Source organism: Urocitellus parryii, chromosome 1 (genome assembly GCF_045843805.1).
Source record: "Urocitellus parryii isolate mUroPar1 chromosome 1, mUroPar1.hap1, whole genome shotgun sequence".
Taxonomy (NCBI): Eukaryota; Metazoa; Chordata; class Mammalia; order Rodentia; family Sciuridae; genus Urocitellus; species Urocitellus parryii.
Genome location: NC_135531.1, coordinates 103,463,394 through 103,482,121, shown reverse-complemented (window position 1 = coordinate 103,482,121; position 18,728 = coordinate 103,463,394). Strand labels below are relative to the sequence as shown.

Below are 18,728 nucleotides of genomic sequence, written 5' to 3'. Positions count from 1 at the left end.
ATCCCATTTTTCCACAGAATGAGGGATTGCTTCATAGATAGAAAAAGAATAAGGAATCCAATGCTTGTCCACAGTTCTGGAACTCATGGGATCGACAGGTTCCCTCCATAAGCTGTCATCAGACTATCCAGTCGCTGGTAATGAGTGATTATTAATGATAATAACAACACCCAGATGCCACGCCACGCTCTCCATTGACTGTATCTGCTCATTTTCAACCACCCTTTGAGATGCATAGTTTTACCCCATTTCACAGGTGAGGAAACTGAGGCTAAAGCAGAGTAAGTGACATGCTGTATGTTGCTCAGTTGCTAGTGTCAGACCCTTCTGTCACCTGACTCAACTGTTCTCGGCAATCTGCCTACTCTGACCCTCCAAACCCCAAGCCCCAGCTGTGCTCATCACCAGGGACAGTGGCTGTCTCACACCTGGATCATTAAATATCTAATTCTGAGCAAAGAAAGGATTTCTTCTGGGGTGAACTCTCAGGCCCCTCCCCACCTCCTGCTTGTCTCTGTACTTCATCCTGGAGCCCTCCCTGATCTCCCCAGGACTTCCACCACCCATCTGGCTACTCTGAGCCGGCCGATCTGGGTCTACTCTGGCTCCAAGGAAACTGTAGCAAAGCAGTCTCCACCCAAGACACCCTAATTGTCCTCTGGGCTTTCCAGCTACAGTGCCTGGCCCAGGACCACCACCCCTACCACCCCCAGGAAGGCGAGGCTACAGACCCCAGGAGAAGGTTGTCACATTCCTGCGGAGGGGGACAGGGAACAGACCAGAAAGTACAAGCCAGGCAGCCTCTCCCTCAGCCACTAGGACAAAGAGCAAGAGCTGGAGAGAACTGGAGGCCCAGGGCTCTGCAGGGCAGGTACCTGGGCCACACCCACAGGACAGGGAGGAGCTGCGGCCTGACCCCAGGGAGAAAGTGCTGTGAGGTCACTGGGGCACTGGGGCAGGGCTTCTGAGCAGGACCCCATCACTCCTGCCTTCTGGCCCCTGGGGACCTCTGCATGGTTTGGTCAACAAAGGAACAATATCCCCCAGCCCTACTACTCCCCTCTGAGCCCTAGGTCTCTGGAGTGAAAAACGATGCCAGAAGGGTTCAATGAGCTCAGCATAGTGGCCAGTCCAGATTAAGGGATTAGCTCATTCATTCAGTGATGCACAAGAATAAAGTGAGCCCTTACCTAACAGCATAAGCAAAACATAGCTCAAAATGGTTCAAAGAGCTGGGTGCTGTGGTGCTCACCTGTAATCCCGGTGGCTTGGGAGGCTGAGGCAGGAGGATCAAGAGTTCAAAGCCAGCCTCAGCAACAGCGAGGCGCTAAGCAACTCAGTGAGACCCTGTCTCTAAATAAAATACAAAATAGGGCTAGGGATGTGGCTCAGTGATCGAGTGCCCCTGAGTTCAATCCCTGGTACCTTCCCCCTCCACCCCCACAAAGCTCCAAGGCCTAAATGAAAGACCGAAAACTATAAAATACTTGGGAGAAAACACAAATGGCCAAAGACTCATGACATTGGATTAAATCATTTTCTTAGACACAACACCAAAGGCACAGGCAACAAAAGAGAAAATTGATAAACTGGACTTCATGAAATTTTTAAAACTTTATGAATCAAAAGACCCTATCAACAGGGTAAAAAGGCAACTCACCAAAAGGGAGAAAAAAATTTGCAAATCACATATCTGATAAGAGATTAATATCCTGAATACTTAAAAATCTAAAACCAACAACAAAAACCCAAACAACCTGATTCAAAACGCCAAAGATATGCAAATGACCAACAAGTGCAAGAAAAAACAGCTCAATCACTCGGGAACTGCAAATCAAAACTATAATGAGATAACACCTCACATTCATAAGAATGACTCTCTCGTATCAAAAAAAAAAAAAAAAAACAAGTATTGTCCAGTGTGTAGAGAAACTGGAAGCCTGGGGCACTGGTGGTGGGAACATGAAACAGTGTGGCCCATGGGAAATAGCATGGTGGTTCCTCAAACAGCTAAAAATAGAGCAACCATAGGATCCTGCAGTTCTACCCCTGGGTAGATACTCAAAAGCACTGAAAGCAGAGACTCAAAGTAGATCTTTATACTCATGTTTGTGGCAGCACCATTCATAATAGCTAAAACATAAAAACAACCAAAGGTCTCTCAATGAACACAGAAACAAGATTTAAGCACGAGCCCTCAAAGGAATATATTTCCGCCTTATTAAAAAGGAAAGAAATTTTGACACATGCTACCACGTGGATGAACATTGAGGACATTATGCTAAATGGAAATAAGCTATTTCAAATAAATAAATAGACAAATATTGTATGAGTCCATGTACGCAAGACACCTAGGGGAGTCAGAGCAGACCAGGCGGTACAAGGGTGGCTGTCCAGATTGGGGAGGTGGATGGGGAGTTATTGGATACAAAGTTTCAGTCTTACAAGGTGAAAAGAGTTGTGGAAATGGATAGAGGTGATGATTGTACAATATCACGAATATTTAATGTCACTGAACTGTACCCTTCAAATAGCTAAGATGGTGAATTTTATGTTACATGTATTTTGCTACAGTGAAAACAAATCAGTTGAGGGGAAAGGAAGGAAGAAAGAGAAACACTGGGTGAGTGCCCAGCACGTGCAGGGCCCCAGTCTAGGTCCTAGGGATGCAGCGGGAGCCACACAGGCAGCACTACCCTTGTAGAACCTCCTTGCATGCCCTGGAGTGTGACATGCCTTAAAGAGAACTGGGTCCTGGAATACATGGTGGTGGGGAGCAGGAGGGTCAGGGGAGGCCTCTCTGAGCAGGTGGCACTTAAGGACCTGAAGGAGGGGAAGGGGCATTTCAGCAAAGAGTCTCACAGCAGAAGGAACAGCAAGTGCAAAGGATCCTGTCACCAGCAGGCAGACTCGGGAGCCCCAGCAACACTGATGGCCGTGATGTGAGCATCAGAAGTGGATTCGTCTGCTGCTCTCCCTAAACTGCTCTCTGGCCTGGGACATTGACCAGCACCCTCTAATCTCTAAGGGTCCTGATAAGTCAAATGACCACTGGTCTAAGGGTCTGTAGATGGTATACATTCCCTCTGGCTCCCTCTCCCCCCCCTCCTTTCAACCCACCTGACTCTTAAAGTAGTCCCCATTCAAATAGGCTGTCCCACATGCGGGCTGAGGCTTGAGGAAGGTAGATGTGTGATAAAGATAAATATCTGAAAATGAATTAGCGGTAGCATCCTAGCATGTCACCCTGGGGAACTCCATGTTCCCATCCGTAAAATGGGAACACTACCTCTTGCCTACCACACAGGACTGATGTGAAAATCCAATAGAAATGCCAGCAGATAAGGAAGCTAACCTGCTTTATTCAGGCTCTATAACTTGGCTTTCCAAATGCTATCCTTTGTTCTTAACTATGGGGCGGGGGGGACAGGGAGAGGAGGGAATCAACAGAGTTAGTGCCAGACACTCTACAAATAGTATCTGGCCTTTAGGGCCAGAGCAGGAGTGTCACTGGAGGGAGTTTTTTAAAACAGAAGTTCAAGGGCCTGTGCACAAAGATTCTCATTCAAAAGGTCTGGGACAGCACCCAGATGTGTAATTACAGGTGTTTTAACTGCAGAGCTGATTCTGATGTGCACTCATGGTGGAGAGCTACTGATTAGCTCTCCTGAGCCTGGAAGATAAGTCCTATTATTACTCTCATTTGGGAGCTGGCTAACTAGAGCACAGAATAGCTACCTAACTCTGTAGATCACACAGCTAAAAGTCATAAAGCTAAAGTTTGAACCAGACAGGTGGACTCTGAAGCCAAGCTCCATTAATCACTAAGCTACACTATCTTCCGAGGCCAATCAGTGTCCCCAACGCCCGGACGCACACTGTCCTCCCCATGCAGCCTTGGAAATCTGAGAGACAATATCTCATTTTCAGACTGTGCTAACTTTCAAAGAAAGCTTTATGGCCGGTCTAATTTCTCATTCATCTGGCATCATGGAGGAATAACATGCGCACAGAAAGCAAAGTTTATAAGTCACTTTAAAGGCTAAACTTTTTTTTTTTCTGCTTTGGATAGACTTCCTATTTTTTTATGGTAATATTGAAATATACGGCATGATCCTCACTCCCTCAGAGAACACTGAGCAGAACAGACCTGTCCTCAGGCACCAGACAGCGCTTTTATGGCCAATTAACTTTGCACTTTCATATGTTAAGATATTCAGAAAGCAGGGGACAGTGTTAGGTTCCTCTGCTCCTTCACTAACTGGGGCCCCTAACGTCACCAGGGCAGCTATTCATAGGTCTGCCTCTGGTACACCTCACTCCTCACCCCAGGACTACAGAATCCCACTAACAGAACAGATTGGCTGCCTCTCATGTCATGAGGCCTGGACCTGACAACCAAGTTTGAGAGAACTGTGTGCAAACCAAGAGTGAACTGGCCCTAAAGGAGGAAGGCCAAGGGTGGCACATTCAAGGGGATTCAGGGAAGCAAGGACAGGTCAACACAGCATGGAGCTAACCCTCTTGGGCTGGAGACTATGATCACTGGTCCCTGAGTTCCCCCTTGCCCTTCACCTCCCAGGGCCCCTCTTTCTTCTCCTGAGGCCAGTTCCTCTGCAGTAAGCAGCGAGGTCATGAGCATGAGGCTCCGTGTGAACTACTGGTTTCAATTTCCCTAGAACATGGGGACATTTGGCCAAGCACCTCTCTGCACTCTCAAGGTTCCTAAAGCTCAAAGCCCCTCCCCAGTGCGATCAGAGCCACTGGCTGGATTCCTGACAGTGGTTTGACATTCCACCAAGCCCTGCCCTCTACAGGGGTATTCTGATAGGGGTTTCTAGAGGCTCCACAAAGTGTTTGCCTTTGATTCCTCTGTGTGCAAGGCTTATCTTTGGTGACAAGGGTAGTGTGCCTCTTATATAATACCCCCACACTCGTATCACCCACTTATCATAGCAAGGCTCCAAGTACAGAGAAGGAGCCTATGGGGACAGGCAAATGTTAGGTGAATTTTCTGAAAAGTCAAACAGCATTTGTTCATTCATTGAGACATTCAACAAATATCTATTGGGGGCCTCTGGGGTGCCAGACACTGTTAAGACCCTGGGGGATTTGATGGTGAGGCCTGCTTGCAAGGTCTCCTTTCCTTAGGGAACTCCAGTCGTGACTGGAGAGGAAGGCAAAGAATAAACATGAACAAAGGTTGTAAGAGGTAGAGACCTTGGTGTCACGTTTAACCAAGCTCGGGAGAATACCAGGGATGGGGACAGGCCTGTGCTCGGTGGGTCCTGAGCAAACAGGTACCCTCCCCAAAGAATCCTTCTCCAAACCAAATCCTGCACCCCATCTTGGCTGGTGGGCTTCTCTCCCACATCCAACTCACTTCCATGAGATCTACTGCAGAGGCACACAAGCGCACCGCCACCCACCAGCTGCACCTGGGATGCCTCGTCACCCCATTTCCCATTCCAGTCCTTTCTGTGTGCTCAGCCAGATTAGCCACACTGCAGTGGTCAGGACCATGTGCTTAGAAGACAGGCAGTTCCTCCACAGGAAGCAGCTAGGCCATGAGCATGAGGTTGAAATCCCAGCCCAACCCCCTCCCCACAACTGCCTGGTCAGGTGATTTGGGGAAAGTCACTGAAATTCTCTAAGCCTCTTCTTCCTTATGCATCACAGAGGTGACCTCACCGGCAGAATGAGGTTCAACACGACAGTGCACCTAAAGGTCCTGGGTTAGGTCCCGGCACATACCAGGTAGGCTCTAGGTGCTAGTCGTTTCACATGATTACTCTTAACCACGATGATGGTGGGGCGACAAGCTCTGCACACTCCTCATTGCCTGCCAAGGCAAACTCCTCACCAGGACAGAAAGGGGAGCAGCTCAGTGGTAGCAGAGCAGGTGCTGGCATGAAGGAAGCCCTCCCTGGGTTTGATCCATAGCACCAAAACCCAAAAAGAAAAAAAAAATCCCTCAGCAGAGTGACAGAGAGCACACGACTCTAACACAGTGCAGAATCACAGAGCAAAGAAGAGCGCACTCGTGAGAGGGGAGATACCAGCAAAGGTGGCACTGGAGCTTGGCCTTGGGTCATGCAGCTGGAGATGACAGGAGTGAGGAGAACAGATACTTCACGGGAGGAGCTCCAGAAGCTGCTTGGTCTAGGTAGCACCAGTGCTACCAACTCTGGGCACAGCCTCTGTCCTCCCAACTGTGACATGGGATAATAGAGATGATCCCATTGAGATTAAAAGGGATGATACATGTGAAGAATTTAGCACAGGGGGCAGGGGCGGTGGCTCAGCAGTAGAGCATTCACTTAGCACGTTCGAGGCCCCTGGGTTCAATCCTTAGCACCACATAAAAAATAAAGGTATTGGGGCTGGGGATGTGGCTCAAGTGGTAGCGCGCTCGCCTAGCATGCGTGAGGCACTGGGTTCAATTCTCAGCACCACATAAAAATAAAATAAAGATACCACCTAAAACTAAAAAAATAAATATTAAAATAAAATAAAACAAAGGTATTGTGTCCAACTACAACTAAAAAATAAAATATAAAATATATTTAAAATTTAAAAAAAATAATTTAGCACAGGGCCTGGCAGAGTGGTTTCATTGAAAGTGTTAGTGATAAGGCCAGAGTTCACATCATGTAGTTGTACTCTTGCCACAGCGGGTACAATGGAATGCGCTCTCTCTCTCTCTCTCTATAGAAGGACACTTGGATGGATGGGCATTTGGGATCTCCAGTGCCCACCCAGCCCAGGAGTCTGAGTCTGCAGGCCAGGCAGGGTGGGTTGCAGATGCTTTGAGCAGGGGCTGCTGTGTGGGATCACCAGCAGGATGAAGGCCGGGCCACCCTCAGTGTCAAGAAGCCAGGGCAGGGCCCTCTTCAGTGTTCTGGGTACCACACTTCCCCGGAAGGAGCCGGAGACCAGAAATAAAGGCATGAGCAGCCACGTTGCCAAGGCTGTTTGCCATGGCAACATCAGGGAGCGACTGGTGGGCCGGCTGCTGCAACTGCTCAGGGCCTGGTTCCTAGCGTCTCCTCGCTCTCCCTCTGCTAAATGACTGTGTTCTGCCAGGCAATCACAGGGAGAAGGACGACTGCTGAGCTGTCGCGGAGCATCCATCTCAGCCAACAGGGCTCGCCCAGCTGAGTTTCCAGACAGTGGGTCCCAGACAGTTGAGTCCTGGCCACGCAGACCCAGCAGAGGGGCCTATTCTGCCTCTAACGGGGACCTGGGGGCATCCCTCATCTGTTCCCTGTCTGTATGCTCACTTAAAGGTAAGAACATTAAGCATGTCGGTCTCTAAGGCACACCCAACTCCCTGAAAGCTCAAGTTGACATTTGTGGATTTTTTTATTTTATATCATTGTCATCTTAATTTATAATTGAGTCGAGCAGTGCTATAAAGCTTTCTGTGCCCTCTGCAATTTCTTTAAATTATCCTAGGAAGCCTGTAATCCCAACAACTCCGGGAGGCTGAGGCAGGAGGATTGCAAGTTCAAAGCCAGCCTCAGTAATTTAGCAAAGTCACTAAGCAACTCAGCTAGACCCTGTCTCAAAATAAAATTTAAAAAAATAAAGGGCTGGAGATGTAGTTTAATGGTTAAGCACCCCTGGGTTAAGTCCCCAATACCAAAACACACACACACACACACACACACACACACACACACACACAAATGGAAAAAGTTATCCTAAGAAGAACACACTATTATTATCGCCAATTGTGTATATGAAGCAACAAGGATCAGAGAGATTAAGACATTTGCTTAAAGTCACACAATGAGGAAGTGGTAGAGCCCTGATTGGAAACTTAGGCAAACTCCGGCAAACTCCAAAGCTTACAATTCTTAACCACTATCTATGTTTCTTCACCTCTTTTCAAGTGGCATCTAACTAGATTCAGTTTCCTAGAAGTCAGTATTGCAAAATTTGCTAAGGCAAGATTTCCTCTCCAAAATATAGGGGAAGCTGGGCGTGGTGGCACACGCCTGTAATCTCAGCAGCTCTGGAGGCTGAGGCAGGAGAATTGCAAGTTCAAAGCCAGCCTCAGCAACAGTGAGGTGCTAAGCAACACAGTGAGACCCTGTCTCTAAATAAAATACAAAATAGGGCTGGGGATGTGGCTCAGTGATCGAGTGCCCCTGAGTTCAATCCCCAGTGCCACCCCCCACCACCACCACCAAAAAAAAAAAAAAAGTACAGGGTGAGAAAATAAAATATTCTAACAGAGGAACCTCAGAGCCTAGACAGGATCAAGGGCCTAGAGTTCAGAGTCAAAAATACAAAGAGTAGAGCTGGGGATGCAACTCAGTGGCAGAGTGCTTGCCTAACATGTGCAAGGCCTTGGGTTTGACTCCCAGCACCAAAAAAAGGAAATATATATATAATCATTCTGGTAAAGTTGGCCAAGCCTGAATCCTAGCTGTTCGGAAGGCAGAGGCAGGAGGATCAAGTTTGAGGCTACCCTTGAAAACTTAGCAAGACCCTGTCTCAAAATAAAAATGAAAAGGGCTGGGGTGTAGCTGAGTAGCAAAGCACCCCTGGACTCAATCCCTGGTCCCACAAATCAGTAAATAGTTGGGTCTACATTATATTCATCTCCTTCCATAGTAAGGGCTACTAGTGATTGAACATCTCTAAATACTTTCCAGGCACTGATTCAACTAGTCTTCACCAAAACCTTTTAAAATGTGTGCTATAAAATATCAGGCCCATTTTTCAAAAAATATTTTTTAGTTGTAGTTGGACACAATACCTTTATTTTTATTTATTTATTTTTATGTGGTGCTGAGGATTGAACCCAGGACCTCACATGTGCTAGGCGAGTGCTCTACCGCTGAGCCCCAGCCCCAGCCCCTCAGCCCCGTTATTTAGATAAGAACCCTAAGGCACAAAGAAATCCTGTGCCAAGGCCACAGGATTGACAGACCCTAAACAAAGCCCAGTTCTAAAACTCAAAGTCCTCGAAGTCCTCTAAATGATTAGGGCAAATGTTTGTTTTCTTACCTTAAACACAGAGAAGTAATTAAGGCTTTGGGAATATTTAATCAATGACTTTTCCCACCCATTTGTAAAAGTCTTTCTGGTCTACTCTAGACCAGGTGGCATCTCAGTCTCTGTCCTAAGAAAAGAGCAGCATGGGGGGGGGGGGGGTGTAGCTGCCACCCTGGCCCTGCGCACTGTGCCCAGCCCAGCTGTGTGACCTCAGGCCAGGGCCCTCCTCTCTGAGCTCTACTGACTCCACCCCGCTGCTTCCGGGTGGGCCCTGCTTCTTTTACTGAATGGTCCTAATAAGACAACCCAGTCACCTTCAAGAGGCACAGGTGGGGCCTTTGACATTTAGGAACAGTAAGAGCAGGAGGAAACTGTGGCCTGTCCAGAGGTGCTGGTGGCCACCCAGTGTTTCTTGCAGGGAGTCCCACCCCAACCCTCCCTAAGAGCCATGTCCTAATGCTGAGCAGGAACTGATCAGAGGCTGGGGCCTCCCTGGGCACCTCAGTGCCTTCTCTGCTGAGAAAGCAAGCTGGATTTGGTGTCATCCAAGGGCCCTCCCAAGCCAGAGAGGGAGCTGCTTGAAGTCCCAGGTCAGCCACTCACCAGCTGTGAGACCCTAAGCAAGTGATCCAACCTCTCTGCATCTCAATTTCATTACAAAGTGGAGGAAACAACCAACCTTCTGGGGTTACTGGGAGAAGCCCATGTCATAGCATCAAAAGTCTCTTTACAGCTGGGCATGGTGGCGCACGCCTATAATCCTAGTGGCTCGGGAAGCTGAGGCAGGCGGATCATGAGTTCAAAGCCAGCCTCAGCAATTTAGCAAGGCCCTAAGCTACTCAGCGGAGCCCTGTCTCTAAACAAAATATGAAAAGGACTGGGGATATGGCTCAATGTTTAAGTGCCCCTGGGTTCAGTCCCTGGTACCAAAAAAAAAAAAAAAAAAAAAAAATGTACCTAAGTCTTTTTACAGCTAAACTGCACTCTCAGGGGTGAGATGACACGACATGTGGGCAGATGAAACCAGAGTGGCCCAGGAGTCGGTAATGGTGGGAGCTGGGTGGTGGGAGCTGGGGGTTCACTACACTGTCTACTCCAGGTCAGGTGACATTCTCCTCCATGGTAAATGTACAGAAGACAGAGTTCTTCTCAGAGCACCCCACACACAAACACACAACACTCTTCTGCACTAAAACTCATCGGTTCAATGGGCAACCACGATGCCGATCTGGGATAGAAACAGTTCTTCCTTGCCCTCCAGAGCCCTCGGTTGAGTTGCTGGTCCACTCGAGGGGCAGTGAGAGGCACAGCCTGGGGGTGGCAGAGGAGGACCATTGATTAGAAGGGCATCCCAGAAGACAGGCTTTCGAGCTGGGCTTAAAATTCAGGGGGGCTCTGGATGCATTAGCAGGACAGGAGGACAGTGGCCGCGGACATTCCAGTTCCCTTCCTGGCACTCATCCACCAACCATCCTTCCGCAGCACGCAGACTGAGGAGTGAGGAGGACTGTGTGCCTGAAGAGGCTCCGTCTAGCACATGTGCTCGCTCCTGGGGATGTACACAAAGCTCGCTGTGTGCCGGGAACTCGCCTGTTCCATGCCGGCAAAATGGCAAAGGAATCGGACAAAATCCTTGCCCTGGTGGAGCTCAACGTTCTGGAGTGACTCCCTAAGTGACACAACCCACACAAGTGTGTCTGTCCCTTCTGCTTCGTGTACGCCAGGCACATACATGCCAGGTGACCTGAGCCCAGGTCGTCACTTGATTTTCACCCACTACTCCTCACCACCTCATCTGGCAAGCACCGTTACCCATTATCTTCCCAGATGAGGCCGAAGCTGGGGTAACTGACCCAGGGAGGGCTTACAGCCAGCAGGGTGCCACCGCTTCAGGTGGCTCTGGAGGGCTGGGCCAGAGCAGCAAGGGAATCCCTCAGCAATGGCAGGGCAGCTGGGCCTTACAGGATGAGTGCATAAGTGTGGAAATGGAGACACAGGAGACCACAAAGAACCCTGTGAGTCTATTCTCCTGCTTCCTGGAGGAAAATCCAGGGCATATTTTGGAGTGAGCCTCAGAAGAACATGCTGTTATTATCTCCAGTTTTTGTATATAAATCAACTGGGACCAGAGAAGTTAAGTCACTTGCTCAAAGTCCCACTTCTAGTAAATGGTAAAGTCCTGACTTAAAAATTAAGGAAACTAGACAACTCAGGATAAAGAATAACTCTTCAACTTCAAGTACCTGAAGGCCCTCAAACACTAGGTTTAAAAGTCCGGGCTTCAATTGAAAAGCACTGAAGAGCTGAGCTATCAAGCTGTGAAAGACATGAAGGAGCTCTCATGCAAATCACTAAGAAAAAAAAGTCAACTAAAATGTTCCATATTGGTTGATTCCAACTATATGACACTGTAAAAAGGCAAAACCATGGAGACAGCAAAAAAGAACAGTGGTTGCCAGGAAGGAGGGGACATAGGAATGAACAGGTGGAGCCGGAGGATTTTCAGGACAGGGAAACCACTGTGATGCTACACTGAGGGATATGGGTCATTATACACCTGTCCAAACCCGCAGAATGAACAGCACCAAGAGTGAACACAACTGTAAACTGTGGGCTGTGGACAGTAACAACGTGTCCATGTAGGGTCATAAACTGAAACAGGTGGACTGCTCTGGTGGGGGGAGTAGGTAATGGGGAAGGCTGTGTTGGGCAGGGATATATGAGAAACCTCTGGACCATCCTCTCAATTTTGCTGTGAACTTAAAGCTTCTCTTAAAATAATAAAATAATAATAATAATGCTGGACACGGTGGCACATACCTGTAATCCCAGTAGCTCAGGAGGCTGAGGCAAGAGGATTGCAAGTTCAAAGCCAGCCTCAGCAACTTATTGAGGCCCTAAGCAACTCAGCAAGACCCTGTCTCTAAATAAAAAGGGCTGAGGATGTGGCTCAGTGGTTAAGCACTTTGGGTTCAATCTCTAATACCAAAAAATAAATAAATAAATAAATAAATATTTTTAAAAATAGTGATATCAGTCATGCACTCTAAAAGGACTGATCTGCTATAAGGACCAAGGACAAATAGGAGAAGGAAAGTCTAATAGGGCAAAGATCTATCCCATAGTAATTTTAAAAATCCAATTGTGAGTGGGACAAGGACCTAGACCAAAAGAAGGGGAGAGAACAGAAAGATCAATCCAATCCTAATAAGTCTACATCAATCTAGTGTCCAAGGGATGAATCTGAAGCATCCGTTCAATTACCTTGGAGGAAGACAAACAGGAACGGACCCTGCACATTATCTTCTAAATGATTTTATTTGGGTTCCATTCATTCTTACAAAATAAAAATTATGCTTGTTTACATTTATTAAAAAAAAAAAGATTGCAAGCAGAGTAGTTAGCTCTAGGCTTGATCCTGTCCTTCTAAAGTGTTTCAAAGACAGAATTCCAAGTTTTAAAGGCAATAGGTCAATGCTCATATTATATACATCATATTATTTCATTATAATGGGCCTGAGAGTGAAGGCCTATTATACCCATTCCATAGATTATGAAACTGAGACCTAGAGAAGCAGAGGGAATTCAGAGTTCTACCTTCTCTATGTACAACGTGCCTTTATTTGCCCAAGGTGCTGGAAAACAAGGATGAACAAAAGCAAAAAGCAATCCCTGTCTTCGGGGAGTCTGGGGTCAGGTGGGGTCATCACCCATTAATCTTGGCTCTTCCACTTATTCCAAGGCAGTGTTGGCAGGTACTCTTCAGTGAGTTCTCTCAAACTGTGAAATCTATAAAACTGTAAAAGAGCACCTATACTGTACAGCATCTTTGTGAGAATGAAATAGAACAGTGCAAACAAAAGGCTCGGCAGAGTGCAGTGATCTGGAGGATGCTCAACAACTGTGGCTGATGGTGACAATGAAGGAGAAGACAGCCCTGCATGCTGCAATGTTCTTGTCGTGACCTCACTTCCAAGCCCAAGGCCCATTTGCAAGGCTGCTTCTGACTCAGGCCAGTATTCCTTCTATTATTTCAGGGGAAAAAAAAAAAAAAAAGGTGACTCATACCATGAACTAGTGGAGCTCTAGGCTGGCCTGCACCAGCTGGAGAGAGGAAGGCCCCAAGGTGAAGAGGAAATATGAGCCTCCAGGGCCCGGCAGCTTTCCTGGGTTTCTTAGGCACCCTGATCATTAGCACCAGCCAGGGAGCCCAGGGAAAGTAGAGCTGAGGTCCCTGGGGAAAGTGTTCCTAGCTGAGCTCAGGTGAAGAAATTCCTTCCTCTGATCTCATGCAGACAAAGTGTGGGCAAATATAGCCAACCAGGGCTACACTTCAACCTGCTGCTATGCACGGCAAGAACCCTGACTTGGCAGGTTGGCCCTGGCTTGCAGGGCTGTGGAGGCAGTGATATTCCAGACCTAGCAAGGAGGCACGAGGACTTCGAATCATTCTCCCAAGTCTTCCTTCCAGAGGCAAGGGCCCCTTCTGGGTGTTCAGTTCTAGCTTTAGAACCCAGAGACAGATACCAATTGCAAAATGCACCAAGTTCACAAACAAAACTTTGCTTGTAATAGAACCACAAATGGCCATGATCCTATCAGGGAAAGCTCAGCATCACAAATTATCCAACAAAAACACATTAAAACAAGAAGGATGCCAATTTATTGATGAACAGACTGGTAAAAATGCAAATACCAAGAGTTATCTGGGTATGGATAAACAGCATTCCCACACACTGATGGGGAGTGTGTAAATGAGTACAATCTTTCTAGAAGGCAATCAGATGTATGTTTATCAAATGCCTGCATAGTTCCCTTGATGGAGTAATTTCACTTCTAGGAATTTAAACAAAGGAAAGAAGGCATACACACAAAGATACTCATTTCAGTATTGCTTACAATAGCAAATAAAATAAAATGGTGAACAACTTGAATAAGCAAAAATAAAAATAATTCGTTGAATACAATGAAAACCAATGAAATACATATAGCCATTAAGATATCAAGATATTAAGTAAAATATTTATTGATGTGGACAAATGTTCACAGCATACTGTTTAGAGGGGAAAAGGCAAGTTATAAAACAGGGTGAGTCCAAGTTACAAATTGGCATAAACAAATGAATGACTCTTTTTTAAAAATTTTTATTTGTTTAAAGAAGTGGCCAATATGAGTAGGAAATAAAAAAGTATGGAAATATGTATATGAAACTAACAGTGATTATCTTTGGATAATTGTTACATATTATTTTTACACATCTATTTTTTTCTTAATCCTTAGCAGTAAAAAATGTTTTAACAATTCTATAATTATTTTTAAGTAAGGTGTTGGACTAGATGATTTATAAAGTTCCTGCCATCTCTGACATTTTGGGCCTCCAGGACTGATGCCCCAAGTGACTTCAAACAACCTATATTTAGTGTAGGCTTTTGCCCTCAGCTGCAGCCTCTGCATTCCTTTCTCCCTGCACTCGCTGCCCAGCTGTCTCCCCTGTCAGCCTGGGAGCTTCTTCTTGGCAGGGCCCAGCTGTGCCCCTGTGTGCAATCCATGTGCCTAGCCAAGAGCTGAGCAAAGAACAGGGCTCATAACGCTGACAGGTGTCATGCCAGCTCAAAGAATTAAAAGGCACAATTCTAGCATCTAAAATCTTACTGGACACAGGACTCATACAATAAAGTGCTTAGTTGTAAAAAGCAATAAAAACCAGGAGAGAAAGCAGGGCAAGCAGGGCCAGGAAGGCCTGCTAGAGGAGAAGGCCATGCAGGATAGGTGGGCAAGGCACTCCCAGCAAGGGGCACAACCTGAACAAAGGTGAAACCAGCCCAAAGTCCTTTGAGATGCATTCTTTAAACCTTTCCAAGAAACTTTCACAATCCTTGTTCTGCTAAATTTTTGTACTTTGGCCCCAATGGGTAAAAGTTGAGTCTATCCTAAACAGAAGTTCTCCCTCTAATTTAGCCCCAGGTTAGACATTAAAGACAACAGAAATCTTTTGGACAGGACAATGAATGAATCACATTTTTATCCACTTTCCCCAACCCTCCCAAGGCAAGAGACAGAGAAGGGAAGAGTTTAGGAAGGGTTGTGAGGAAGAAGGGGCTGTAGGAACAACCAGACATTTCACATGCAAACATTGCTCACCCCCACCACCAGTCATTGGATTCTCTTGCAGGTACCAAGTCCCATTTGACAGAGGGAGGAATGGAGGCTCCCAGAGTTACAATGGCTTGCTCCGGGGTCACCCAGCCAGAGAGTGGGGAAGGTGACTCCACTCAGGCCTTCTGACTCCAAGTCCAGTGCTATTTCGAGGTAACACACAGGACCTGGAGTCAGGAGCCCTGGGTGGCTCTGTCACCCGCTGGCTGAGTGGTCCTGTACAAACCGCTCACTCCTCGGAGCCTCTTTCCCCAACTGTAAAATGAGGAGGCGCGCGAAGGCCCGCCCAGGTCCTCTTCCGGCTGGGCTCTCTGCGCCTTCTAAGGGTGACAGCAAAGCTCGTCCTATCAATTACATTTCCCAAGTTGGGCCGGCAAAGATCATCATAAGATCCTCGGCCTGTCACGTGGTTAAAAAAAAAAAAAAAAAGCAAACGTCCCAGATTAACTTTCACTGCACTGCTTCTGCTGACAACTGATTACCCAATTTTCTAGTTTCCTTGGGTTAAATAGTCCTGCTGGGTAGTCTAACTGGCAGCTGAAAGGGCAAATAATTAATTATTGGTGAGCCAATGAAGATGGAGTTAAAACCCACGTCCAGACCGGACAGTCCTTGCGGAGAATCCCGGCACCAGTCTTAGTCTATTTCAGGCCTCCCTCACCGGTGTCTAAGTGTAGAGGGTTAGAAAAGACCCCAGGCAAGTGCGAGATGGTGGGGGGGGGCAGCGTCTTCCCAGAGGCCGCTCCCCACTGTTACCGTCTCCAGCCCAGTCCTTATAGTCCCAGACTAACGTCTCAGGAGGTCCTGAGGCTGGGACCCGCCTTCGGCGCAGACACTGGCGCGGGGCGTGTGACGGAGCCCGGCGACGGCGGCGGGAGCTCCACCGCAGTTTCGTCAGAGGTAAAGGTACGCGCCTGGCGCGCGCAGCGTGTGCACACACACACACACACACACACACACACACACACACACCCGCGCACAGCCCGCTTACCAAACACTCCCCACGACCTGGAGAAGCGCGATCACACGCCACCAGCCCCTTAGGCTTCTGCCGAGAACCCAACCCACAGCGCCTGCCACCGACCACAGGGCCCCGGACGCAGCGGTGTCTGCAGAGGGCCAAGACCGGCCTTTTCCCGCGCGCGGCGGGCTTCTTCTCAGCTACACCCCGCGACGCCGCGCCGTCCTAGCCGCCAGCCCCAAGTCGCCACCCGGAGTCTACCGGGAGCCGAACGTCTCAGCTGCTGCGTCCCCCTCCAAGTCGCGTCTCACCGCAAGGAGTCAGCTTGCAAGCCTCTCCCCGCCCACCCGGTCCCATGACAGCTGCTACCGCCCAAAGACTGGCAGATTATAACAAGAAGCAAAGTTTCCCTCTCTCCTCCCACCTCCCGGCCCCCCTCCGTCTTCCCCCTCCCTTCCCGTGTTATGCAAAACGGGCCGGCACCGGCGTTCCCACTCCAGGTACCAAACCAGCCCCCGCGAGCCGCGCCCGGTTCGGCAAGGCGGCCCCTCTCCGCTCCCAGGCGTGTCCCCGCATCCGGGGTCTCCTCCAAGCATCCACGGCATCCCCAGCCTCCCGGTGTCCCGCAGTCGGGATCCCGCAGAAAAAGCCCCAACTCTGGAGCCAAACTTTATACTGGCAACAGGCATGGGGTGGGGAAAAGGGGGAAAAGGGTGGGGGGCGCACACGCCTTGCGCAGACATTTTCCGTAACTGCATGTCCCAGCAGTACCCTCCCGCAGGTCTCCAAAACACCAGCTTACTCTCCCTCCCCCTCTCCCGGTACACCAGAGCACCCTCTCTGTCACGCGCGTGTCGCCAGTGGGGCTCCGGGGCTCACCCAGAGCCCGGGACGCCGCCTCGCCTTCCCTTCCCCCCGCATCAAGGAACGCGCGCCGGGGCCGCGCGCCGCAGGGGGACCCAGGCGCCCCCAGACAGTCCTTCCTCCCCCATCCTGCCTTGCTTTCCCCCTGGGGGGCTCCGCGGGATAGCGAAACCAGGAAGGCGCTATCTCCGCCAGCATGCCCACGTGCCCCGCAGACCCCTATGCCCTTAGCCGGCAACTGGCAGGAAACTCCGCGCTGCTGGCGAGGGTGGGGAGCTATGGGGGGCCAACAGCAGCACTTGGGGGACCGGAGGCTGGAAGACAAGGAGTCTCCGGGGATGGGGGTAAGAGCCGGTGCCGGGGCCACAAGTCCACGTGAAAGTACGGCAGCAAGTGCCGGGAGCTGAGGGCGCGCCTACAGCACCCCGCGCCAGCCTGAGGGTCCCTCACACCTTGGCGCGGCTCCACCTCCCCAAGGAGGCGCGGTGCCCCCAGATCTGCCAGCGGTGGGGGGGCAGACTCCAGGTGGCCCAGGCTAGACCCTCCCCAGCAGCCGTGCGCCCCCAGTGCTTCAGCACGCGCCGGGGGACCTCCACTTCCCTACCCCTGTAACGGTGCGCATCGCAAGGCGGTAGAAGGGGGGCTCTGCAGCCTGGAACCCCCGATCTCCCCAGTGCGCCCACCGCTGCATGCCGGCCTTCACGGCTGCAGCTGCAGCCCCTGCAGCTCGGCACTTCGGCCCCGGCTTGCGGCTCCGGCTGCCCGTACCTGCGTGTCGGCGAGATAGTTGAGGAAGAAGGAAGAGAGCTCTTCGTCCAGCAGCGCGCCGCAGTCGTTCCCCGCCATCTTCCAGCCGCGGCTGCAGCGTGCGGCGGAGTCAGCGCCGAGCCGGCCCGGGGGGAGGGAGGGAGCGAGCGAGGGAGGAGGCAGCGAGGCCGGCGGGAGGCGGAGGGCGGAGCTCGGGTCCCGGCTGCCGCAGGGCCTCTAGCTGCGGGGGCGGGGCCGCACAGCGGCCGCGCGAGCCAGGGGTCGCACCCCGACTTTCCTGCGCAGCGTCTGGCACCTCGACCGGGTCCCGCAGCCCCCAGCAAGGAGAAAAGCACCCGCAGCCAGGTGGCTGTGCCCCAGCCAGCAGCCGGATGCCTGCGCAGCAATGCGGGCAGCCCCCCACTCCTGCCAGAGCGAATCACGTTGCGTTAGCGCTGGGCGGGCACTGCGAGACAACCTGCTTCTGCACAGCTTGGGAAACTGAGGCTCAAGGAAGCGTAGAATCTTCTTTGAAGCACAATGTGCTTCAGTCGCAGGAGGAAAAAAGCTCCGAAGGCCTGAGATTGTCTACCCGGCTGCAATACCAGAGAGGGAAGGAGATACCACAAGTCAAAGGCAAAGAAATCGAGGGAGGCTCCATGAAGGAGGTGGCATTTTTATTCTTTCTTTAAAGAATGCGTTGACCCATAGTCCGCTAAACTCGATCATCTCTCTCTTCCAGTGTCACCCAATAACCACCATCACCACCACCCAAAAAAATCAATGACTTCTCTTCCAATAATGTCTTCAATTGACTGGGCTCCCATCAACTTCCCCAGACCGGATGGCTTTCCAGTTCTTGGGATGAAACCTCTCACAACCGGCCTCTATACCCAGCAGCTGTTCACCTAGTAAAGGCGTCTTGTGGACATCTTTTCCCACCACCCTTCAGACTATCAACCCAATCTCTCCCGTCCCTCCCTCATGGGCT

At 49.8% G+C, this 18,728-nt stretch overlaps 1 protein-coding gene across 1 annotated transcript in view; it reads right to left on the bottom strand.

Moving 5' to 3' along the window:
* Positions 1 to 17,922, bottom strand: part of Ppargc1b (PPARG coactivator 1 beta) — a 106,193-nt gene extending 88,271 nt beyond the window's left edge. The window contains exon 1 of the mRNA XM_026384408.2: positions 17,759 to 17,922. Within this exon, the coding sequence (XP_026240193.2) occupies positions 17,759 to 17,836 (78 nt within the window). The 5' untranslated portion in view covers positions 17,837 to 17,922. The remainder of the gene's footprint in view (positions 1 to 17,758) is intronic.
* Positions 17,923 to 18,728: the final 806 nt, after the last annotated feature.